Genomic DNA, 27038 nt, shown 5'->3' with positions numbered 1-27038 from the left:
AGCATTGCTGAAGACAACCAAAGTTAAGTATTTTTTTCTCTACTCACTAGAAACTCTTTAAACAGAAAAATCACTAAAACTAGAATGAGATATTTGTAAATGTTTGATAGCAGGCTTGAATAAGTAGTCTGCTTTGTTAGAATTATCATTGGCAAGGCAATTATCCCCAATAAGTCAACATCAAATTCTGGTTTATTATTCATAAATTAAGCACGTACTTTTTTAATGTAACATTTTAGCAACATTTGGAAAATAACATTTTCTGATGGTTTTAATCACCTCTGGTCAAAAACATTTGAAATATTTTGCCAGTATAACTGCCACCTCGGACCTAAAATTGAATTTTAAAATAAGTTACGAAAGGCACAAATTCTCATTTTTCAAAAGAATGAGAATGAAAAGAATAAAAATTATGTTATAGTTTTAAATAAGCAAATAACAATGTCACTTAGTAATTCCTGAGAATGGCAATGATAGAAGAAAAGCATGCCAAAATAGCATTACATTTACTACTTATTAAGTCCCCACAATTAACTATGGGTAAAGTTGAAAACAAAGTATTTGAAAATGCATGTTTGCTATAACTGCTTTGAGTAAATTAATACTAGTAGTGGAGAATGATATTTAAGAGTGGTTAACAGTAAAAAAAAAAAAAGACAGGAACTTGGTAAAAGATAAATTAGAACCAAGTATATAATACAGTCAGGTCCCATTAGAACTTCAAAATGTGTTTTTATCAATGCACTGTAGAAAAGTGCTATTCTTATTCTATCTACCTTCTTCTTGAAGAAATACTGTCAATTATGAATAATCACAGAAAAAGGTTAGTAAGATAATTGTGTGTGAGGCCCATTCATTTATATCATACTGCAAATGAGTTTATAAATAACACTGAGCAATAATATTTCCTTCTAAAATTTTCTTTAAGGCAGATCTGTTTAGCATTGGGTGTTACTACCATGATGCAGTATAGAAAATGTAGGTCTTTTTCTCAGTGACAATAATACACACAGTTGGGAACAGGCAACAAAATTTCTTTTCTGGTTTTTCTATCTGTTACCATTTTAAAAACAAGTTTTTCACATATATATTTATATATTACCGTTTCAAAACACATTTTAACAGACTTCACAGCTCTCTTAAAGCTTTAGTTTGTAGTCATTCATATGAAAATTTCTAAGCGGAATGTTCAGTGAGAACAAATTCCTCACTGGGATTTCAGGGTTTATGTTAGAAATGTAGAAGAGTCCTTCAGTGCAAGGCTAGACCATTTCACCTGGGCTTATTCACTGTTTTTTAACGGTTTCCTAATTTTACTTTTGGATCTTCATTCTTATTTAATTGACTTATTTCCCTTCGCATATTCTCAGGTAAGGCAGGTTGATATCTATATAAATAACCATATGGACGAAGATGATAAACGAGGTATTCTAATTCATACATAGTTGTAGGATCAACATAGTGAAAAGAAATTGCAAGATCAGAACAGCAACCAGGACCCTAAAAAGAAATAGAAAAAGGCCCCGTTAGCAAACAGCAGATTAACATTTAATATATATATATATATATATATATATATACTAATAAAGTACATACTAACTTTAAGAGAAATGGAGCATTAAAGTTGGCAAAGTAAAGCTGATACCTGTGGAAGAAACCAAAAATAAAATTCCTAATGATTTAAAACCAAGCATAAAATTGCCAAAAGGAGAGAAATGTATTCTTCTATATATTCCAATATTTAGAATATAGACTTCTTGAGACTTCTTCAAATGAGACATCTTCAAATGAGACATCTATACAACGAATGAGATTCTACTTCCAACTTTTTGCTTTCTCTGAATAATTTTCTTACTATAATCTTATGGTTGGCTCAGCCCCGAGAGTATTCAATGACTATATAGCTTTGCCCATTATCTGCTTACAACCCAATATTTTATCGATCAACCAAAACACTACAAAGAGAGAAAGCTCTCAAGTCAGCCTTACATTTGAATTTAGATTCTGGCTATCAGTCTTTAACTTTGGGCAACTTACTAAATATGTAAGATCTCAATTTTTCCACCTTCAGAAAGTAAAGTACAAGGTATCATATCATTCTGAAATGTTTGTACATCTGAATTCATCAAACTATGTACTTTGGATACAAGTCACAGAAATGTATGATAAAGGTTGAAACTAAAGCTTTCTTAAATGTCTACTGTGCGACATTGTAATTACGACTAAGAAACACAGGTCGACTGTCTAATATACAAACAAAAGGCTTAGACATTATCCAATTTTGCCTATCCAACATCATTCAATCATTAGAGTAAAGTATAGGATTGAGATACTGCTCTTTCTGAATGTTTTGTCTTCCTGAAAACCAGAAGGTTCATTAACCAAATGTTCACATAGGTTGCTAGTTTCAGTTAGATTTTTGCTCAAAGTCACCCCTGAGAAAGGCCTTCCTTAATCACCCAAATCACAGTACCCTGCTCCACTACAAGTTCCTCCCTATCACCTTACTTGGATTCTGAGGACTAATTATTACCTAAAATCTTTGGAACTTGCCTCTTTATGCCTTCTGTGCCTGGTGTTACATGACCAACAGTAGATACCTACTAAAAACCTACTGTTGATGCCCCTCCTCTCATTCTGCCACTGTATGTAAGATATAAAGACTAATAGTTCTACTGCATTAAAGCAACACATGCATCTTAGCTAGTTTATTTTATTAACTAAAAGTCAGACCCAAGTATATTTATACAGTAATGAAATTTCTAAACTTACCTCTATAGCAGGATAATAGTTGTAATTCCAGTACCAAAAAGTTCTAGGTAGAAAACCTTTAATTAAGTGGTGTTCCGGTACAAACGGATGAAATGTTTCTTTTCCAGTGGTATCTCTGGAATCTCCAGCTTCTACATTTATAATTTCCATGCATTTTCCCAGTGCTAAGTCTTCGATTGAGGAACTATGTGTACATTTCTCTGTTTTAAATGCATCAACAAATCTCTTCAAGGCTTCTTTGCTTAGTACATAACCAGCTCCTCCACTCATGTAACCTTGCTTCACATAGGGCTTAAATCTTCTTCCAAAATAAATGGGTTGCTCAGGGTCATATTTTGAAAGGAGCCATCTTAAATTGTCTAGTATAACATATGTATCATCATCGGCTTTCATAAACCAATCAGCATCTTCTAAATAATGGTCATGAACATACTGAAAAGCTTTAATTGTTTTCCAGTACAGCTGATCTCTGCCTTCTTTGGTTTTTAATCCCACAGTTGGGAAGTCTTTATTTTCTTCTGAACTCATAAATAGCACTTTATTACAACGCTGGGCCCATGTGGCTTTGACGTGTTTGGCCTTTTTCTCTAGATTTTGAGGGCCTGTCATAACCCAACAAAGAATTTTAACTTTCTGATAGAGATTTTCAGCGATGTCTGTGTTTTCATCTATCAAACAAAAGTTTTTTAAAGGTTATAATTACATAAATGTAAAATCCAAATAAATTATATTAAGAACACATTTGTTTAAACTATTTCAAAGACTCTCCTCTACCAATCTATTAGTGATGCAGATTTAATAAATCAAAACCAATCTAATATATAACTGATATTCTGACTTATTAGTCTCATATCAATTTTGTCCAGAAGAGAGCTACCCAACTATGATTCATTGACTAAAAGTATCAGGATCAGCTGGAAGTTTGTTAGAAATGCAAATTTTAGTCAGACCTTCTGAATTAACAAATCTACTGATGCATATGCACTTTAAATACTTATTCTGTACTTGCCACTTTAGATTATAAAGAAAGCTTCAACTTATTTTTCTTTTTAGCAGAATATTCACAAGAATTTCTCACTGTTCTGAACAAGTTTCTTAAATGGCAAAGAAAAACATGCTGAGAAATGTAGTTCTGTTTTGAAACTCACTAGAATCAACGGTTATGAATTTCCTAAATAATATGTGGTAGCCTTGAAGACTGTCATGATTAAGCCAGTTCAAGTAAATGAATTAATAAAAGCCTGAAGCTATTTCTGGTACTATTATATACTTCAGTTCCAAATACAAATCCAGCAGCCATGAACAGGAAAATTCACAAACGTGGAATTTCTAAGTTTATCTAATATAGTGTTGTCTAAACTACAAGTTTGCAAAGAAACAGGTGCTATATCACTGTATAAAGCAGCATGCTTCTTATTTCATCAAGGAAGGATTTTTTGGGGGGTCAGTTCTGGGGCTTGAACTCGGCCTGGGCACTGTCCTTTGACACTTTCTGTTCAAGGCTACTGCTCTGCCACTTGAGCCACAGCACCACTTCTGGCTTTTTCTGAGTATGTGTTACTGTGGAATTGAACCTAGGGCTTCCTGCATGCTAGGTGAGCACTCTACCACTAGGCTATACTCCTGGCCCCCAAGGAAGGATTTTTACAAGACAAAATGAAACTAACTATGAAACTAACTACTTTTACAAGACAAAATGAAATCTAACTATGAAGTAAGTTAGGGACTTAAACTGCCTTGCATCCTGATGTAAGGAATTCATAGGTATCAGGGAAGTACCACATTACAATGACAACTGGTCTAAAAGAGCCCAATTACATGATTTTGACTAGTGCTTTTCAAACTAACTGTGGTTAAGGAGCAACCTGATTGTTAGAGACCTATACTTTTACAAACAGGATAAAAATGAATTACAAAAGTTTAAGCTGAAAAATATATAAATTTCAGTTCCTAATTTATTTTTAGATGCACACAGTTGTTTTTAGCAACTACATGACTACTTCCCAGCTATATTACCCTAAACCTTAATACTTTGAGAATGTGGTGTGTGTTGGTATTGGACTTGGGACCTTACACTTGCTTGCTTATGGGTGGAGCTTTACCACTTGAGCTATGCATCCAAACCTAACTTTTGCTTATTAACTGGATATGGAGCCATTTGCATTTTTTGGGGGGTGGGGGGGAGGGCTGGGCTGGCTTCAAACTGCAATTCCCCAGATCTTAGTCTCCTAAGTAGTTACTATTAGAGGGATAAGCCACTGGTGCTTGGTTTTAATACTTTAGTTGCAGACCAGCTAAAATACATACCAAACTTTGAGTACAAACATGGTAGGATGTTTTCTAAGAAAGCATACCCTTAAATAATGAGTTAAAGCTTCTGTGAGTTAACTCAGACTGAATAGAAGGTTGAGAGGGACATTAAGATATTACAATCTAAGTAACAAGAATTCACAACCCAGGAAGACAAAAAGCAAACAAAATACCTCCATTCTCAGTCAGAAGCATACCGTGCTTATATACCTAAAAAGCCAATCTCTTAGACATGCAGACATAGCCAACTGGATGGATCGATAAAACTGTACAGGTAATAATACTCTGTCTAACTTAGGATAAGACAGTTTCTCCCCAATGCTGGGATCTGATAGATATTTTCACTTTCTAAATTGCTCATTTACTAGTTACGCTGTACCAGTATACATTGTACGAGCTATGTACTAGAAGAGAGGAAAAAATGAATAATATTTACTTCCTCATGCCTCAGATGAATTCAGTTTGACAGAGGAGCTTCACACACAGGCAAACAAGTAATTGCTACATAGTAGGAGATGCTATAGTAGAGGTAGATACAAAGGGTTAGTTGCGTTGAAGGAAATTAAAATAGAGCTGGTAAGTTTTCCTCCTCCTCCTCCTCTTCTTCCTTCTTTTTTTTTTTGTTGTCAGTCCTGGTGCTTGAACTCAGGGCCTGAGCACTATCCTTGGGCTTTCTCAAGGATAGCACTCTACCACTTGGACCACAGCACCACCTCTGGCTTTTACTGTGTATGTGATACAGAGGAATGGAACCCAGGATTTCATGCATGCTAGGCAAGTACTCTGCCACAAGGCCACACTCCTAGCCTCTAGAGCTGGTAAGTTCTATAGAGTAGTGACACAAAAACCTGATAAAACAGAGAGGGGAAAAACACAGCAATACTAAGAAGAAAAGAGAAGATAAAAGAAAAAAAAAATAGGTCTTCATCTGAGTAGAAGACAAAGCACAGGGAGTTTAGTTGAGTGCAAGTACATGTATAAGGAAGAGCCAGAATTAGGGGAATGTACTATGTGTACTGAGAAAGTGATTTGAAAAAATAATAAAGAAAAATAGCATTATTAGAATTTAGTGACAAGTGGAATTGGTTCAAATGTGTAGGAAACCATGTATCACATTTTCAGTTTCTGACTTAGGCAGATGGTAACTATAATATAAAATAAGGATTATGCTAGGAAAGAACACATTTTAGGAATGGGAAGAAAAATAAGGACAATTTAATATACATGTTAAATTTGAGGCAATAAAATAGACTTTAAGCATAACCTACTTCTTGTGGGCCATTGAGTAGAACCAATATTGACCAAAGATACTGCCTGCACTGAGGCCCAGCACAGTCTGATAACTGGAAAGTATGACTATAATTAATCATCTGACTTGGAGCTATGTTGCAGAACAAGTACACAGCAACCAAGTTGCTCTATAGTAAGTACAAGAGTACTACTCAGATCTGAATCATTGTTACATGAACATTCATGTAACATAACAATGTGTAATAGTATGAGTCTACTTGATAGATGATAAAACTCAGCCAGCTTTGTAAACAGTTTCTAGTCTCTACATGAAAGGTTAGGCAAGAAATAATTTACTAATGGAAACAAAACAACTGAACGTAGGACACTATGCATCTTAGAATTCTGATTATTTTAAAGCTATTTACTCCTTAGAAAAATAAACCAGAGTTTGCATTGTGCTAATAATGTCTTTGTCTTCTTTGTAGTAGGCTACAAAATAATGGTAAAGGAAATTAAAATTACAAGGTTGATGATATCAACCTAAATGACAGTATCTTGAAAAAACAACATTTGAGGGTACCTACAAGGATCAACTTCTATTATGCCAAGAGGTCAGGAGAACATAAAGTCATCTTAACACATTATTACTTGTTTAAACTTTTAGATGACATTCAAAAAGAAAAGAGAGGTTACATTATCTACTAATAAAAATACAAATTGAGATTTGTCTGTGTATGTATGATACATACATGTGTATGTGTATATATATGTATATATGTATATATAAATATACACAAAGAGAGAAATAGATTTTTAAAAACTACAGATAATATAACAAAACTGTAACAAAAAAATTGGACCTAAAGAAAAAATTTCCAAACATACCTTTCTCCATTTTATGGTTTTTGAACTATTTTACTTAAAACTGAGTTTAAAATTAGTAACTTACTAAATAAATTTGGCTTTAAACAATTTCATTCTCCTAAAACAATACAAAATTTGTCTTTTAATATCAGAAATGTAGACCTCATATTTCTAGATATAGACAGTGAAAAAAATTGACATAGCGAACTTTTCCAACACTCTAATAACACATTTGTTGTGTGTGTGTGTATGTGCGTGTTGGTCCTGGGGATTGAACTCAGCGCCTGGGCTCTGTTCCTGAGCATTTTTGCTCAAGGCTAGCATTCTACCTCTTAAACCACAGCACCATTTCTGGCTTTTTTGGTAGTTAACTGGAGGGTTTTACTGACTTTTCTGCTGGCTTTGAACCATAATTCTGAGAACTTGGCCTCCTAAGTAGCAATTGTTACAGGCATGAGCCACCGTTTTCCAGCCCTAATAACACTTTAATGATACAAATCATACCTTTATGTTGGCTAGAATCTGCATTGAAGTTCATTTGACCTTCTAGATGGTTCTGTCCAATATCATCTGAATGTCTAGCGTGAGGATCATTATGAAGAATATTAGGCTGAGTGTCTTCCTGTTCTCCCAAAAAAATACTAAATAACTGAGAACATAAAAAAAATCCTATTGCTGAACCGCAAAGGAAAGTTACAAAATTCATCCAAGATTTAGAGGCCATTTCCTGAAAATATATTTCTGAAAGAGAGAAAAAAAGGGGGGAGAATATATTAGTTATATTAGCAGGAAATTTCTAAATTATAAATCACTATGAGCAACAAAAACAAAATGTCTAAAGGTTTAGCTATCATGGAAAGTTAATTCCTTTGGTATAGGGAAACATTACTTCTGGTATTTATTTAACTTCTGCTTATCTATGACTTTACACTACATTTTCAGCAATAATAGTTCATTATGGACAATTTAATAAAACCATGAGTAATAGTAAGATAATCACTGTTGGTGTGAACTGTATAAATGTCAGTATTTATATATAGAATTTCATACTCTTCCTACAAGAATGCTTTGCAATCTAATCCTACTAGTTGGTCATGATCTTTTCTTTTTGTCAACACTGATTAGTTAAATCTAACTGTTCTCTTACATAGCAGTCACTGTTTATTCTGTTTCCCCAACTCACAAGTTAAAACATTTCTTCTGTAAAGACTAGAAATAAAATAGTTCATGTTTCATAGGCCACATAGTGTCTTTGTTGCATGCAGATACTCTTTCTGGAAACACTCTTTAGAAATTTAGGTCTTTCGGGACCGGGAGTTTGGTTTCGTGCTTGCCTAGCATGCACGAAGACCCAGGTTCGATTCCTCAGTCCCACATACATAGAAAAAAGCCAGAAGTGATGCTGTGGCTCAAGTGGTAGAGCTCTGACTTTGAGAAAGCCCAAGGACAATGCTCATGCCCTGAACTGAAGCCCAGGACTGGCAAAAGAAAAAGAAAAAAAAAAAAGAAATTTAGGTCTTTCAACGTGTGGAGAGACTAATGGCACAGTATGTGGATCTAAGCAGACCTGTCACCTGATTTGTAAATAAAGATTTGAATGTATACCTGCCCATTTGATTTGACTATGGTTGTGTTTCATTCCAAATCAGAACTGAATAGTTGCAACATGAGTACTGTGTCCTACACAGCTGTAACTTGGAGGTGAGTTTTAAAGTTTGCAGGCCTCCACAGTAATGCCCTATTTTCCCTGTCGTGTTGGATTTAGCCTCGTCTTGCTCACCATTTTTCACTGTGAACTCTCTAGGGTGCAAGATCTTGAATGGCATCGTTTGATCATCATGATTAAGCAGGCTGCTCAAAAGGTGCCCAGTGCCAAGTATATAGGTCCTTTAGATTAGGTGGTTATATAGGTCCTTTAGATTAGGTGGATAATCATTAGTACATAGTGAAGTTACATATTTCTTTTTTCTGTCACTTGTGAGACTTGAACTCTGGACCTAGGGACTGTCCCTGAGCTCTTCAACTCAAGGCTACTGCCCTACCCCTTGAGCCACAGCGCCACTGAAATAAGAGTCTCACAGACTTTAGTGCCTGGGCTGGCTTCGAACCAAGATCCTCAGATCTCAGCCTCCTGAGTAGCTAGGATTACAGGTGTGAGCCACCACGCCCAGCTTGAAGTTACATATTTCTATAAATTCCTCATGAGAGTAGTCTTAATGTAGTTTCCAATTACCTTAAATAATTTAAATGCAGTTTTCTAGACACCTACCATATATCAGGTAATGTGAGTGTCATTTCATATTCCATTCCTGCTACTGAAACACAAATTTTCAAAAACAGATAACTCACACAAGTTGGCAAAATTAAGAGCAACAAATCTGAACTGAGATCTGCCTGCTTATGAAAAACCAGATCCTTTCCCATTATATTTCTCAGACTCTTCACACAATCATCATTAATAACAGAGGACAATGGGCATTAATAATAAAGGTAAGTTCTGGAAGATGAGCCCCCAAATCAGAATTGCTCTGAATCAACAGTTGCCATAATCAAAATAAAACAATTTCACACCTTTTTATTTCCAGAATGTGTACTAGGTTTTCAGACCAACTGAAAAATACAATCTGAAAAACTGAACAAGGTATAAAATCTAACCTTGGTAAAATATCAAGTCAATGAAACTTAGACTGAGATGTAAAAGGAAGAGAAGAGAGGTGCAACATATATCTGGAATAGCTCTACTCAAAATTATCATTATTGTCTATAGGTATCAGCTGGGTAACTGTTTTCAAGATTTTCTGGAGACACTAAAATCCACAGATGCTTAAGTCTTTTACGTAAACTAGTAAATGACCTGTATGTAACCTATAAATGATCTCCATGTTTTATCTCTAGATTACTCAATATAAGGTAAATGCTACATAGTTTTATCATATTGCTTAGGTAGTGATGATAAAATCAACATACATTCAGTACATATGGGATGCCCCAACCTGCCTCCTGTATTTTAAATTCACAGTTGCTTGAATCTATGGATGTGAAAACCATGGATAAGAAGTCGAAGGTAACTATCAACTGTCTCATCATATAAAATCTAAATCAACATAGAAGAAATATTAAAAAAGATTGTAAAAGAGCCAGATTTTTTAAAAGACAAGACTTTTCTTGGAAGAACTATTTCAATTTTCCAAAAGATAAGTTTACACTTCTTTAACCATTCTAAAAACTATGTACCAGAATTTAATGAATCTTCTTTTCCCCTCCCTCCCTCCCTCCTTCCCTTTCTTCCTTCCTTTTTTTTCTTTTTGTTGGTTGGTCTTGGGGTTTGAACTCTGGGCCTGGGAGCTGTCCTTGAGCTCTTCAGCTCAAGGATAGCACTCTATCACTTAGGCCACAGCAACATTTCCAGTTTTCTGGTGGTTAACTGGAGATAAGTCTCAGGGACTCTACTGCCTGACTGGCTTTGAATCGCAATCCTTAGATCTCAGCCTTCTGAGTAGCTAGGATTACAGGTGTGAGCCACAGGTACCTGGCTATGAATCTTCTTTTCTGTATTAATTTGATATACATGTTATGCCATCAAAGATTACAGCACAACTGTTAGTGGCTATCTTAACTTGGGTCCTGGAGAAGCAAACTAGAGGATGAGACATGTGGGCAAAGGGGATTTCTTAAGACGTGTGGAAAAATTAAAAACACAAAGATGAAGGCAGGTGGAGGCATTCCAAATATTAGGGTAAGAGAATATGGCTTCAGTCACAGCTACTTCCAAATGAACTTTGGAACCTATGCAACTTGCTTTATCTGCTGCAGCTGTATGGGCTCAGAGCCGTCACTTCTGTTAGAGTGGACTCCTACAATTGTACAGGAAGACACCAGAGTTCTCTTACCTCATTTTCCTGTCCCAAGAATTTCTTTATTCTTGCTTCTTGTTCCCTCTCTTTCTAAGAACTGATTTGTGTATATTCTTTACAAAAGAGCTTCCTGTTCTCTCTCCACTCAATTCTTGACAAACAACTAATATATAATCCATTAAATCTTGTTGGGAATGTGAGCTCTCAGAGCACATTTCATTCTGCTTGAAGTCTGTGTCTACTGAGTTTCAACTAACATCGGCCCAAACAAATTGTTTGTTTCTTAATCAATTGGTGCCCTAGTTTTTCTTAAGGTCGACAAAACTGTTCCTTGGAAAAATCTGTGGGAAAATAACACAAGAAAAAAGGAATAATCTGTGGGAAAATAACACAAGAAAAAAGGAATAATCTGTGGGAAAATAACACAAGAAAAAAGGAAGCTAAGCAAAGTAAGCTAGCAAGCAAGCTAGCAAGCAAGGTTCCATGGAGGGCAATTTTAGCTCAATCCCTTAGGGTGGCTCAGGAGACAAAAGTAGGTCATACCTCACAGTGCACTTATACGATCAGTCACTGGGTAAGATCTGTTCTTAGGAAACAGAATTTCCAGACACATCTCTCACATAACACTAGAAAAGCAGGCTCTGGGATTATGAAGACAGTTCCCATATCAACCACCATGAAGGGAATAGATACATGTTGGGAATGGATACACACAGAAGCTCTAACAGCAGAATGAAAGGCTTTAACTTTAAGGCCTTTGGACAAGCACATCTGCTACCATGAATTTAGATGGGGAAAACTTAAAAACTACTTGGCTTGGATTTGCACTCAGGTACTTCCAAAAGGATGAATAACTGATCCATTCCAGCTGAATCTCATCCTGCAGTTGAGGTTGCTGGTAACTCACCCCATCAACATGTGAAGAGATTTTAATTTCTTAGTATGTATTTCATTATGAATAGTTAAGAATTACCAGACATTTTAAGAAAAGTTTTAAGGTCAGATAACACCGAGAAACTTGGAAGGGACAATGTCATGACATAAAGACTTAAAACAAACAAAAAGCTACCATCAATATCTTAAAAGAAAGACATCATATCACTGTATTACTGAAATAAGATACTAGTTTTTTTTTAAATCAGAGAACAAAAAGAACACATTAAGCCTCCAAAAACCTGTGCTACTACAAATTATATCCACAACAGAGTATAATTCTTCATCAGACTCTGGGACCTCTGTGAGAAGCCTGCTGGAAGTAGCATGAAGCTACAAGGGTTCAAGATTCTTAAAAGTGGCTGTAGTGGCTCAAAGCCTCTAATCCTTGCTACTTGGAGGCAGAGATGTGGGGATCGTGGTTCAAAACTAGCCCAGGCATAAAATTTTTCAAAGCTCCATCTCAACCAATAGTGTGTGTGTGTGGTGGGGATGGCAAACACTTATGTCAGTACAAAATTAGTACAACAGTCAGGCATATGGTGTGTGTCTGTCCTCCCTTGTGAGGTGGGGAAGCAGCTCAGGTTAGCCAGCACAGAAAGCGAGATTCCACCACAGCAAAAGGGCTCAAGTGGTAAAATGCCTACTTTGTAAGTGCAGCATATAAACACACACACACACACACACACACACAAACACACACACACACAACACACTCCAAAATACCCTGAAAAGCTGAGAAAACTTATTACTGAATAAAGTCACTTTAACTTAAAATATTAAAAAATTAAAAACCTTAACAGAACAGCTAAAGTTTAGGGAAATTAAAAAAAATCATTTGTTAAAAGCAAGTTTTTATCGTGTAGATAACAATAAAAAACAAGGTAATGAAAAAATAGTAGTCATTATAGTTACATATTAGTTTATAGGTTCAGATAAAAGAGAGGGGAACAAGTTTAGTCTCAAAAACAAAAAGGAAAGGAAGTTGTAAAGACTGCCCATATATTTCCTGTTCCCAAGAATGCATAGTCCATTTTATGGGTTTAGACAAATGTACAAAATTGTTTCTGTCACTGTAGTGCATCATACAAAGTATTTTCTTTTTTTGCTGCCCTACAGATGTTCCTCAACTTAAATCCATTGTTAAGAAGAAAACACTGGATTTTGAAATGTGAATATGGAATACCACAGTCATGCTATACAATGTACTATCCTGGTAATTATGTTCTAACTGGGAGCTGGTCCAGTTCTGCATTGCAAGGAACCTACCCACCTATCACTAGGCCAGGAAAAGGTCAAAACTCACAATTTGTACTGTGTTTATATTATGGAAAAGAAAAAAATGTAAATAAAACAAAGTAAGCCAAAAACCATTTGTATATATTTACTGATAGTGATGGTAAATCTACTTACTACCTGTTAACATATTTAGAGAAAATAACTACATATTTCTAAAAGAGAAGGGGAGCAAGAAGAGAAACATTGCTTTAAGTTTCTGTAAGTATCATACTTAATAGAAAACAGCTGGATCTGAAATGCTTTCTCCTACACTTAATTTGTTACAATATCACATAAATCTTGCCTCTTAGATTTGCTGACTATGCTTTTGATAAGAATACTGAAATAAATTACTTGAAATGACAAAGTCTATCAACACAGCTTATTCATTCTCTCTCCACCAAGTCTCTCTACCTCTATTTTAATACACTCTGTGATGACACTTTTTTCCCTCCATTCCTTACTCATTCTTCTTTGAGACAATAACTTCACAGAAGTTTCACATAACAGTCTTGTTTAAAGATTTTAGAATAATGTAGTCCCTGTTCCCTTTTCTGTGGGGGAATGTGTTAAAAGTCCAAGTACTGACACTGGCTAGCATTCGGTCTTATATACAATGGCTTTTTTATACATACATATCTATGACAAGTTCAATTTATAAATTAGGCACAGTAGAATTAACCAGGAGATAGAACAGTTAAAACAACATCTAAAAATTATTTGAATATGGTTTGTCTCAAAATAACGTATTGTCCTATTGATTTTACTAACATGAGAATATATATATATATATATTCTTTATTACACTGAGAACCTTTACCTTCTCATTTATTTATTTTGCAATATCCAAATTGCCCTCATGACCACTTTGAGGTCATTGCTAAGTTAAAAATAATTCAAACCTGAAGAGAGAACAACTGACATTATAGAGTCTGAGGAGCAGAAAGAAAAAGATAGCTAGACATCCTTAAACAGACCCACTTACACATGATGGTAGTCCCTCAAAGAGAGAAGAAAGTCTGAGAAATAGCTGAAAATCCCAAAAGTCAATGAAACATTGACCAAGAATCTCACATCTAGAAAAATTGTCCTTTAAACGTGAAAGAGAAATTAAGATACTTTCAAGTTAAAAAAAAAAAAAGCTGAGGGAGTTCATTATCACTGGATTGGCTCTTTAAGAAATACAGATTCCTCTTCAAACTGACTACAAAGCTATAGTAATGAAAATAGTTGATACTTGCACAAAAACAGGCCTGAGGATCAATGGAACAGAAGACCCATAAATAAAATCAGAGACCGATAGCCATATAATGTTCAATAAGGGAAAGACAGCCTCTTCAACAAACGATGTAAGGAGAACGGAAATTGGACGCCTTATCATTTCACATCAGCAACAATTCAAGAGGTATCAAAGATCAATGTAAGACCTAAAACCTTGGAGCTGATACAGGATGGAGAGGGAGAAACATTAGGAGTGCTTGGCAAGGAAAGAACTTTCTGAGTAAAGATCCAGAAGTACAGCAAATCAAAGAAAAACTTGATAAATAGAACCACATCAACCTAAAGTTTCTGCATGTCAAAAGACATAGCCAGGGCCGGGAGTTTGGCCTAGTGGTTAAAGTGCTTGCCTAGCATGCATGGAGACCCGGGTTCGATTCCTTGGTACCACATACATAGAAAAAAAGCCAGAAGTGGTGCTGAAGCTCAAGTGGTAGAGCTCTAGCCTTGAGAAAGTCCAAGGACAGTGCTCAGGCCCTGAGCTCAAGCCCAGGACTGGCAAAAAAAAAAAAAAAAAGACATAGCCAACAAGCTAAAAAGACAGCTTACAGAATGAGAGATTTTTGACAACTACACATCAGACAATAGCATAATAAGCAGAATAAACAGAGAAACTGAAAAATTAAACCCTCATAAAAATAACAACCCAATTAATAGAGTAGCTAAACAGAATCTTTTCAGAAGTACATATGGCCAACAGAGACACATAAAGAAATGTTCAACATCTCTGGCCATAAATGAAATGCAAATAAAAACATTAATCTGGGCACTGGTGACTCATGTCTGTAATCGTATCTACTAAGGAGGCTGATGAGATCTGAGGATTGCAGTAAAAAAGCCAGCCCAGGCAGAAAAGTCTCTGAGACTCATATCTCCAATTAATCAACAGAAAACTGAAGTGGTGTGGCTCAGGGTAGTGAAGCACTTATTACCTTCTTTTGGCAAAAGAACTCAGAGACAGCATCCAGGCCCTGAGTTCAAGCATCAGGATTGACAAATAATAACAACAAAAAACAAAACACAAACACGGAGATTCTATCTCATCTTAGTTGGAATAACCATTACCAAGAAAACAAACAATAGATGCTATCACGAATATGGCTAAAAAGGAGCCCTAATATAGTATTGATAGGAATGTAAACTCATTCAACCACTTTGGAAAGCAGTATAGAAGTTTCGCAAAACAATTAAACACAGAACTACTCTATGACCCAGCAATTTTACACCTGGGCATCTATCCAATAGATTACAATCGAGGATATGACAAAGCCACTAGCATACCATGTTCACTGCAGAAGTATTTACCATAGCCAAGGTTTGGAATTAGCCCAGATGCCCCTCAATGGACAAATGGATCAAGAAAATGTGGTATATCTACACAATGGAATTTTACTCAACTATTAGAAACAGTCCCAAAGGGACAAAGGATGCATGTTTTTCCAATATGTGAAAGCTACTTTTAGCGTACACAGCAACCTTATATGTTGAATAGTATGCAAGTTTATATAAACATATTAACTGAAATATGATAAATCTAAGGAAGAAATCAAATAATATAATTTCTTAGAATGGTAAAGTCAAAGTTCAAAAAATAAATACCAGGAATCCAATACTTGAAAGGAATGACATTGACCAGATGAAATGCATTCAGAAACTGCTTTGTTAAATGGTAATTCCTTTGTATTTAAATAAAATAAATTTTAAAGAGACATAAATACATTGAAAGTAAAAATATGAAAAAAGTTATTCCATGTGACTAGTAGATGAGAATAGAAGTGATAAAGTAATACTAGGTAAGATACACTTTAAAAAAATGACATAGGCCAGTGTGGTGGCTCATGCCTGTAATCCTAGCTTCTCAGGAGGCTGAGGTCTGAGGACCAAGGTTCAAAGCCAGCTAGGGCACAAAAAAGGCCTGAGTCTCTTACCTCCAATTAACCTCTAGAAAACTGAGAGTGGGGCTTGGCTTAGGGTAGGGTGGTAGCCTTGAGCTGAAGAACTCAGGGACAGTGCAAAAAAGACAAGGGCTGGGAAGGTGGCCTGCTAGCATGCATAACGCCCTGAGTTCGATTCCTAAGTACCCAGAAGTAGTGCTGTGGCTCATGTACTGACCTTGAGCAAAAGATGCTCAAGAAGAGTGCCTAGGCCCTGAGTCCAAGCCCCGAGACTGACAAAAAAAAAAGACAAGACAAAATGACTGTTTAATAAAAGGATTCTCTAAGAGAGAAGAAATAATAATTATAAAATGTACCTAATAAACCATTAAAATATATAAATTTTAAATATATATATAAAATAATAAAATATATAAACAAAAGGAGACAAAGGTAGCTCTATCATACTCACCCTTAATAATGAATAGAATCATATAGAAGATAAGAAAATAGAGGACTTAGTCAGACACCAGTGGCCCACCCCTGTAATCCTAGCTACTCAGGAAGCTGGGATCTAAGGATTGCAGTTCAAAGCCAGCCTGGGCACTAGCGTCCCTAAGACTCTTATCTTCAACTAAACACCAGAAAACTGGAAGTGGCACTGTGGCTCAAGTGGTAGAGCGCTAGCCTTGGGCTGAAGAGCTCAAGACAGCTCCCAGGCCCAGAGTTCAAGCCCCAAGACCGACCCCCAAAAACAAAAAAAGAAAGAAAGAGAGAGAGAGAGAGAGAGAGAGAGAGACACAGAGAGAGAGAGAGAGAGAGAGAGGACTTGAAGTATACAATAACCCAATCAGAGCTAATAAAAATCCAAAACACCTTACCTAACAGAAAACATATTCCTCTCAAGCATACATATAATATTTCTGAAGACAGATCATATGCCAGGTCGCATAATGTCCAGATGTCAGACAACCACAAGATGTCTGTAACCACAAGAAGATCACATTAGGAATAAAAGAAGGAAAACAAAAATTACAGAAATCAACCAAAGCATATGAAAAAAATCACACAAAAATCACAAAGTCTGAAAATATGTGGGCACCAATGAAAACAAAAATATCAAAACTTTCATCATACAGAGAGTTAAGGGCATTTACAGTTATTAACATTTAGAAAAGAAAGATCTCTGAATAAAAGATATCCAAATTCAACAGAAAGTTAAATTATCTATTTTCAGATTATATAAATCCAGCAGATACAAAATTAAAACACAAGTCAGTTTCATGTTCACAGACTGTAAGATTTAATAGTTAAGATGTCAGTACCACTGCCAAATGATCTATTTAATGCACTACTTAATAAAATCTTGATGTTTTCTATACAAACAGAAAAAAACCCACCTAGATTTTTAAGGTATCTATAAAGACTCTGGAGATCAAAATGGCATTAAAGAAAAAAGAAACGAATCTGGAAGATTCATACTTTCTAATCCAAAAACTTTCTATAAAATTTAGTAACCTAAACAGTGTGGTACTGACATAAAGTCAGACTTGGACTCTGTAACTAAACCCATATGGATCTTGGCAAGGAACCAGAACCACTGAATAGGCAGCTCAGTCTTTTAAACAAATAGATGGTAAAACTGGATATCCACATGTCAAAGAATGATGTTTGAGCCAGGTACTGGTGGCTCAAGCCTGTAATCCTAGCTACTCAGGAGACTGAGATTGGAGGATCATGGTTCAACCAGCCCAGGCACAAAAGTATGTGAGACTCCTATCTCTAATTAACCACCAGAAAACCGGAAGTGTGCTGTGGCTCAAAGTAGAGCACTAGCCTTGAGCTGAAGAGCTCAGGGACAGCTGAGAAGCCCAGTCCCAGAGTTCAAACACTATGACTGACAAAAAAAAAAAAAAATATGACGGTTGTCCTTACATAATAGAACAGATATATGCATATATACATACGTGCTTTGGAAGACACAATAAGCAAAGTTTAGGCAAACCACAAAATGAGCAATATTTATAAACTATACATATGATAAGGGATTTTTATTCAAAATAGAGAACTTCTAAAATTCAACAACAAAAAAATCAACCCAATTCAAAATGGCACAAAACTTACCTCTTCAAAAGAAACACACACACACACGCACACAAATGGTAAATGACTACATAAAATGATTCCTAAGCATGAATAATCGTTAGTGGAACACTATATCTATAATGAGATGTCACCTCATACTCATTAAAAATGTCTACTATTAACAATGTTCAAGAAGTAATGTAACTGTATCTGACTTTGTTACCTGGTATACTGTATATACGTTTACTTGTTTATTTGAAACAAGAAAGGGAGGGGGGAAACGACAATTGGGAGGGGGTGAGGGAAGAAAATGGGGACAAAAACATGAGAAGGTATATCAATGTGTGAGAAATAATGCACCTACTACCTGATAAATGTAACCCTGCTATACATTACCCCAACAATAAAACATAAGAAAACATTTACAAATCTTAAAAAAGGAAGTAATAACTTTGTGCAAGGAATATGTACTAATAATATGAAGGGAAATGTGGGGGGGAAAAGCTCTTTAAAAATGTGAACACTAGTATGTACATGCTTGATGGGAGTTTGGGCAATAATGAAAGGAAGAATGTGAATATGATGAAAATACTCTGTAGATAGGTGAAAAAATGGAACAAGGAAATGTGATGAAACTGGTTTGGGAAAGGGAAGGGAAGGAGGGAGAACAAGATGCATTGTATCCATAAATGGACATGGTAAAATGAAACCCTCTGGTACAAATAATTGATGTTAAAAATAAACTTGTTTCATGCCAAAAAAAAGGAAGTAATATACCCACCACCTGATGAATGTAACTGTAACCCCTCTGTACATCACCCCGACAAAATTAAAAAAAAAAAAAACTTTTTAAAGGGGAAAAATAAATTTAAAAGTGTCTACTATCAATAATAATTATTACTATAATACATAACAGGAATTGGAAGGTATGTGAAAAAGTGGAACAAGAACTCTTGTGTAATGCTATACTGCTCCTGTGGAAAACAATATGACAGTTCCTCAAATATTGAAAATAATTAAGATGATCCACCAATTCCACTTCCCATATTCATAGTTCATGTTCATAACTGCAATATTAAAAATAACTAAGCTACAAAAGCAAACCAAACATCTACTGACAGATGGATGAGTTAGCAAATATACAGGGAATGTTAATCAGCCTTAAAAATTTTGACATAGGTTACAAAATGTATGAAACTTAAGGGCATTCTTGAAATAAGACAAAATAATCACAAACATATAATCCACTCAGTTTCCAACTCAAAGCTTCAGATATGGGGTATCAACTTAACATTCCACATTCATCTTAACTCTGGTAGGCCCCAAAGAAACAAAAGACTTCTGTTCTGCTCCTCAGAACTCACTGGCACAAAGCCTTACTGTGTTTTAAAATCATCAAATATTATTACTGTTAAATTCTGTTTACCACACCTTTCTCCAAAATCCTATAATGCAATTTCTTCTCCAGTAAAATGCCGGTAAGTCCTCTGTTGTACAACTCTCCTTTACTGTAGTAAATTAATTAACCTCATTTTGTCAGTCTACAGATGTGTCTCTGATGGTCATTATCACAGGAACTTTATCAGATTGAAATAGCTTATGAAAAAACAAGTACATGGGGAAACTTAATACATAATTCAATATATCATTTCAAATCAAGAAAAAGATGGCTTACTCAAGAAGTGGAATTAAAATAATTAATCGTCTGGTTAAAATAAAAAGCAACCAGCTGGTTTCCTTTATGATAATTAACAATTCCAAATGTTTCCAAGATTTCAATATTTTAAAAACTGAAATTAAAACAAAACTGGAAGAAAAACATCTTTTTGCATATTTTTATCATGAATTAAAATCTTCCCAAAACTTCGAAGCTATGACTATAGAAAAACTATGAGTTAAACTTCTCTGGAGTTAAACTTCTCTGGATGCATTTCTGAGAGCAAAGCAGTTGGCTCAAAAGATGTATATCTATATATATCTATATATCTATATTTGTTTATAAGTATGGTATTAAGAGAAAGTGATCAACTTAATATGAAAATTTACAGGAAAAAAATACAACAGTCAAGGATGTTCATTGCTCATGATGAAGGAAAGCAAGTCAAACAAAGAGATAAAGTGGGAAATTTTTCAAAGTTTATTAACTGACATACATGCATTCTAAAATTCTTAAATGAATATACCTTTCATCATCAAAAAATTATCTTGCAGACAGTAATGGATGCCTCTGATATGTGCATGACAGCCAGAACATGTGTGTTTGTTGACAAAATCATTAGACATTCATACAACAGAATGCTCTGCAGCTGTCAAGAACAATGGCCTATACTAGACACCAGGGGCTAACACCATAATCCTAGCTACTCAAGAGGCTGAGATCTAGGGATGGAGGTTTGAAGTCAGTGTAGGCAGGAAAGTCCATTAGATTCATCTCCAATTAAGCACCAACAACTTGGAAGTGGAGCTAAGGCTCTTGTGTTAAGAGTGCTAGCCTTGAGCAAAAATCCCCAGAGACAGAGTCCAAGTCCTGAATTCAAGCCCCAGGACTAGCACAAAAACAAACAAAACCAATGGACTCTATGTATCATTTATATAATACAGTGCTTTTTTTTAAAATTAGAGAATGAAAAGAAAAAACTCAAACAAATGATAAAGATAAAAGGACTTTGTGCATGCAAGGCAAGCTCTACCACTAGGCCAAACTCCCTGGCTGCTCATCTTTTAATTTACATTAAAATTTTGTACATTCACTAGTCTTTACCATATCCTTATTTTTTTCCACAACACAACCTTATCCACTTTAACATCTATTAGTAAAGTTTAATACAAACTAAAAAGATCAGCATAGCATGGTTTCTAGTATAAGCATGTACAATCATGTTCACAGACATATAAACACGCACACATGGTACAAGTAACTTCTGGGAATATGTATTGGATGACATGAGCAAGAACAACAAAGTTTTACTCTGTGTTTTAATTTTAATGTTCAATTTCAGCATTTTACCTGCCATTTTTGACAAAAATTGTATGAAAGTAGGCTTTATCCTACCTTTAGAATAGGATTAGGATTAATACTATGTTGCAATAGTAATCTATTAGAATCTAGTAGAAAACCAACAAGGACTAATTTCCCTATACTTGCCATATACAAAAAGATCTCTGGGTTCTCTTCAGAGTTTCTGGTTAACATATATAAATGACTGCTACCTGGACCATAGACATTTCAAATTCAATATATCCAAAAGTAAGTCATTACCTTCTTCCTTTAAATCTGTTCATCTTGCCTTAAATAAATGGAATTACCTAAATTACTGATCAATGGGTTCCTATTTCACTCATAGCTTTCCTGAGTGTAGAAACTAGAAACCCAAGGTCTTACACCTAACAAGACACCCTACACCACAGAGCCATACACACCCAATTCCTAGGAGGTGTTTTTAATGTTCCCCTTACCCTCATCCCAAACTCAATGACCAAGACTAATTATAACACTTAGTTGCCTTCCAAGAGGGCAATTTAGTAACTGAGGTAGAAGAAAAGAAGAGCTTACTTTTAATCTGTTTTATTCTTGTATTTCCCTATAGCTTCACTTGATATGATTACTTTTTTTTCTTGTCAACCATTTGCTATCTTCCTGTTTCCTTCAAAAAGCCAAAACCTTAAAATGACCTTTACACAGTCTAAGTCCTATCCTACTCCTTTCTTGCCTCCTGGGAGGCAAAAGGGCAAGCAGCTCACTTTCATTTCATACAATTGATCCTAATACTGTTTCCCAGTGTTTTAACTAGGAACTCTGCAGTTCCTCAAAAACAAGCATGCAAGCAAGCAAGCAAGCAAGCAAGCAAGCAAACAAAACTGCCAGGGTATTTGAACCTACTACTTATGTCTCATTCTTCAACTACTACAAGTTTTTGCTTCTTTTTGTTATTTTTATTGTATATTATTGTTGGGATAATGTATAGAGGTTTTACAGTTATATTTGTCAGGTAATGGGTACATTACTTCTCCAACCTTGATACCCCTTCTCATGTTTTTGTGCCCCTGTCCCTCTCCTCACCCCCTCCCAATCATCTTATTTTCCCTTTTCCCTTCCCTATTTCAAATAAACAAGTAAGTGTATATACAGTATACCAGGTAACAAAGTCAGATACAGTAACCACATGAGAATAACCATAGTGAGAAAAAAAAGAAAAGAAATAACTTCACCTAGTAATCAGGGCCGGGAGATTGGCCTAGTGTTAGAGTGCTTGCCTAGCATGCATTAAGACTTGAGTTCAATTCCTCAGTATACATAGAAAAAAAAAATGCTGGAAGTGCTTCTGTGGCTCAAGTGGCAGAACTCTAGCCTTGAGAAAGCCCAAGGATAGTGTTCAGGCCCTGAGTTCAAGCCCCAAGATTGGCAAAATAATAATAATAATAATAATAATAATAGAACAACAATCACAAACATAAACTTCTTGTTTCCATATCTTAAGAGTTCATTTAGTCTCATCCTGTATGACCATATGTACAGAGCTTTTGAGGTATTGTAATCTTCTACTAGGAGAATCCTAAATGTGTACTAATTGTTACAAATGAGGGAAACCATGGAGCCTATGCTCCTTTGTGTCTGGCTCACTTCACTTAATATGATTTTTTCCAGGGATCTTTTTTTTTTTTTTTTAACCATTCCATTCTTTCCTGCAGCACTTATCATCCAGTATTATTTTACTTACTCATCTTGTTTACTCTTCTCCATCTTAGATAGTGATTCTTGGCCCCGAGTCTTTAGAAGGCTAGTTAAAACAGTATCCAAATCAAGAAATTTGGAGCTGTGTCTGAAAATATGGATTTCCACGTAGTTCCAGGTGGTATGTCTGGGTCCAGGGTCCATAATTCTTGGGAAAATGTTTCAGGGCAAACAAGGGAGAAAGCCAGAAAATAAAGAGATTGGAGTGATATAGGGAAAAACCAAGGACGGCCAGCTACACAAGAAGCAAGGAGTCGCAGAGCGTATTCTTCCTAAAAGTCTGAGAACAACTCTCTGCCAATATCTTAAGGTATGTAGCCCAGAGCATAAAGACAAATTTGGGAAATGGTTTGCAGTACTCATGGCAGCTTTAAGAAGTTAATACAAGGGGCTGGGGAGTTTGGCCTAGGGGTAGAGTGCCTGCCTAGCATGCACTCAGTACCACATACATAGAAAAAAAGCCAGAAATGGTGCTGAGGTTCAAGTGGTAGAGCTCTAGCCTTGAGAAAGTCCAAGGGCAGTGCTCAGTCCCTGAGCTCAAGCCCAGGACTGGCAAAAAAAAAAAAAAAAAAAAAAAAAAGTTAATACAACAACCAACAATGCAAATGACTAAACCAAGTCGTCTAAAGTATCAAATTCTGGCAACTACTCATTTTCTACTCTTTTAAATGTGCTTTTATTGTCAAGTAAGCAGGTTTCCTGTTTCAGACTCTCCCCAATACAGGTTCTTCTTGCCCTTAGTATGTCCCTTCCAGTGCAAATCACCTCATATCACAGATGTTAGAGAAACAGAATCTCCTTTTGGATTTCTCCTTTCTTTTTGTGGCTTCCCTAGCTCAAGGATCTATTTTATTTCATCTCTATTTTATTCCTATTTTCACCGTAAAACACACATTTTGGGCATGAAATATCTTATTGCCTCCCCCACCTTGGGATGTTTGATTTAGGTGCAAAGTAAAATTTAAGTATGTATTGAAATTTCTTTCTAACCGGATTTCAAAATGAATGTTAACCTCACATTTTATGGAACAAATTTCCAATTAAAAGAATAAACTGAATTGCACTGATTAAAAAAATTATATTCTCTTCCTTTCTTTCATATTGCACTATAATTTGTACACTAGATCTCTTCACTCAAATCCCAACAAATCATTTGAAGGTATTACAAATAAACAAATTTCAAGTGTAACTGAAATGCAACATCAAACTCATATTTTTATTTTTTAAACTCATATTTTTCTATTGAAAGTTTATTTACAAATGTATTCACAAATACCTCAAGTTCTGAGTTCACTATACAAAGACTACTTTAAATTACTATGGCTTACAAAGATAAGCTGTATATATAATTTTTATTTCTGCACAAGTCAACATACAAAAAATATATAGTATATTCCTAAGACACACTGTGACATTTATATCAGGTACACATTAAATACTTATATGTACTCCTAAATAAACTAGTGATAATATTCTAAAAATGTCTTGGTATTTAAAATATTCACAAACTAGTATAATCTAAAAATAGTGTAACTGAAAAGAAAAACTTTAAATGGGCAATATACTACACAAAATATTTTTACGATGATGCTGACTCCTAAGTAAAAAGATAAAACGCCAGTGCCAGTGGCTCACACCTATAATCCTAGCTACTCAGGAGGCTGAGATCTGAGGATCACAGTCCAAAGCCAGCCTGGGTACAAAAATCCATGACACTCTTATCCTCAATTAACCACCAGAAAAACCAGAAGTGGTGTTGTGGCTCAAGGGGTAAAGAGCTGAAGAGTTCAGAGGCTGCACCAACGCAGAGTTCAAGCCTACTGACAGAAAAAAAAAAAAAGAAATAGAAAAATTCCAAGAAAGTTTAAAAGATATTTAACAGTTCTCCACCTGTACTGCAACATCATTCTTTTCTTATGAATTTTAAGTGAGTCATATTTACCTTACTAAATCACTGTTTTACTGACATATGGTGCAAAGAATTAACTGTTTGATAACTTAAAACTTTATGTTCATTTAAACTGTACATCAATATATAGTAGAGCTGGCAGAAAAGGAAACAAGCACAAGTTTACTGTGTACAATACATAAAATTCAAAGTTTTATGTGACTAAACCTTACTTGACATTTATCTAATAAGCAAGTGTAAAGCTGTCTTCTATCTACACGCTTGGTGAAAACTCAAGATTCCACTTCCCAAAATTACACTAGAATTAAACAACGTTAAATTATGCATGACATAACTTTTCTTGGCATCCAAACACAGCTATCCATGTCTCAAGTCCAACTTTTAGTAAACTATTTCTACACGTGGCCTACTCAATACTCAAGAGTTTTAAGCATAACTTTTCAATTTATGCCGTACCCATCTTTAAACAGTAAAAGAAAACGCTGATATCCATAGTGAATTTGGTGAACTACATTAGAAATTCAGTTAGCTTTCCTTGAATGTATTTAAATTGCTGATGTTGTCTTGGAAAATGAGGGTTTATAAAGGCTTTAAAAAAACAAAGCTTCATCACTCCCCCACATATTATAATCGTCTTGTAAGAAGAGCATATACTTTATCTAAATTCAAAGTCGTAGGGACCATTGACCCGGCAGCGGCTTCCACTCCTGGCAGGTTCACTCCGTCGGCGCGGCCAGGAAACTTAAAATATAATTAAGTCGGCGTACAGACAAACCTGATGATCCAAAGAAGCCCCAAGCAAGCCGCAGGCACGTCCGCAGGGTTCCCGACCGCGAGGCGCTCAGGCGGCGCTGCAGCCCCGCGGCGATCGCCAGCAGAGACGCTCACCTGGGCGCCCGGGGCCGGCGGGATCCGCCGCCCGCCAGCCCGCCCGCCCGCGTCCCGCTCCGGGGGACCCGGGGGCGGGGCGCACCCGGGGGCGGGGCGGAGCGGGCGGGCCGGACCGCTAAGCCGTAGGGTCCCGGCGCCGGGGGGACGAGAGGGGGGCGGCGGAGAGGGGCGCGCGGGAGGGCGCAGGGAACGACCCACCACCGCGAAGGGGGTTCCGCCTCGACCGAAGCGCGCCCGCGACCCCTCCGGCCGCGGTGGCGTGCGCGGAAACACCGGCGCAGGAAGTCTCCCCGGCGCCCCCGAGCCCGCCGCCGACCCCGGACACCTGTTTGGCCGCGTCCGGCGTTGGTTCCACGGCACCGTGCCCCGGCCGCCGCCCCCCCCTCCACGCGCCCGGCTGGCTCACACATCCCGGGGGACCCGGGACCCGCAGCCGGAGGGCGCCTCCCCGGCCGTACCTGCCACCGCCGCGGCGCCCTCTCGCCCCTCCGGAGGGGGCGGAGGGGGGGACGACACGGGCCTGGCGACCTTCGCCCCGTGGACACCCGCAGAAGTGGCTGCTGGCCGCTAGCCCCGGGCCGCCCGCGGCCACCCAGACCATTCACCCGTGGCGGCGGCGGCGGCCGAGGCGGCGGCCGAGGCGGACCCAGCGTGCGCTCCCGCCTTCTCGCTCCGCCCCTCCCCGCAGCGCGTCCAGGCCGCTGCCCGCCTTCGGCGCAGCCGCCACCCAGGGGTCTCCTAGCACTGACGTCGTCGCCGCCGCCGCAGCCGCCCCGGGGAAGGGCGGGACCGGAGGGGCAGGGTGGGCGGGGACGTGGGGACGTGCGGGCGCGGGGATTGGCTGTCACTCTTTCGCCCCGCCCTTCTGCGAAGGGGTCTGGGAAGCCGGGGCTTTGAGGAGCTGTAGGTTTAACTGTGGCCCCCTGGCGGAGCGACCCTGTCGCGTCCCGCCTTCTCAGTCGGGCTGGTGCTGGAGGGTGTTTGCTCTGGCTTGTGGACCTCAGGGAATGTGCAGGGCGGGATGG

General features: G+C 37.1%; 1 protein-coding gene across 5 annotated transcripts; it reads right to left on the bottom strand.

The window, feature by feature from the left end:
- Window positions 1–1290: 1290 nt before the first annotated feature.
- On the bottom strand, window positions 1291–26726 carry C1galt1 (core 1 synthase, glycoprotein-N-acetylgalactosamine 3-beta-galactosyltransferase 1). 5 transcript variants are annotated; one of them, XM_090333152.1, is made up of 5 exons: window positions 26472–26566; window positions 17278–17379; window positions 7684–7920; window positions 2773–3440; window positions 1291–1500 (listed from the first exon to the last, which is right to left on the bottom strand). In XM_090333152.1, the coding sequence occupies exons 3-5, from the start codon at window positions 7901–7903 to the stop codon at window positions 1297–1299; spliced, it is 1092 nt and encodes a 363-aa protein (XP_090189278.1). In that variant the 5' UTR covers window positions 7904–7920; window positions 17278–17379; window positions 26472–26566; the 3' UTR covers window positions 1291–1296. The 5 variants fall into 5 exon arrangements, with proteins under 5 accessions (XP_090189278.1, XP_090189279.1, XP_090189276.1 ...); XM_090333153.1 differs by lacking the exon at window positions 26472–26566 and adding an exon at window positions 19913–19981; XM_090333150.1 differs by lacking the exon at window positions 26472–26566 and adding an exon at window positions 11070–11374 and having other exon boundaries at window positions 17278–17346.
- Window positions 26727–27038: the final 312 nt, after the last annotated feature.

Source organism: Megascapheus bottae, chromosome 5 (genome assembly GCF_031878675.1).
Source record: "Megascapheus bottae isolate mThoBot1 chromosome 5, mThoBot2.hap1, whole genome shotgun sequence".
NCBI lineage: Eukaryota > Metazoa > Chordata > Mammalia > Rodentia > Geomyidae > Megascapheus > Megascapheus bottae.
Note: the sequence above shows the minus strand (reverse complement) of the source record. Positions and strands in the feature narration are given on the sequence as shown.

What these genes read in the sequence shown, in the direction of transcription:
- C1galt1 (XM_090333149.1), bottom strand. Translation starts at nt 7,903, where the DNA reads ATGGCCTCTAAATCTTGGATGAATTTTGTAACTTTCCTTTGCGGTTCA. An exon ending in AGATTCTAGCCAACATAAAG is followed by an intron (nt 3,441 to 7,683) that starts GTATGATTTGTA and finishes TTTGTTTGATAG; the next exon opens with ATGAAAACACAGACATCGCT. An exon ending in ACTATTATCCTGCTATAGAG is followed by an intron (nt 1,501 to 2,772) that starts GTAAGTTTAGAA and finishes ATTTCTTTTTAG; the next exon opens with GGTCCTGGTTGCTGTTCTGA.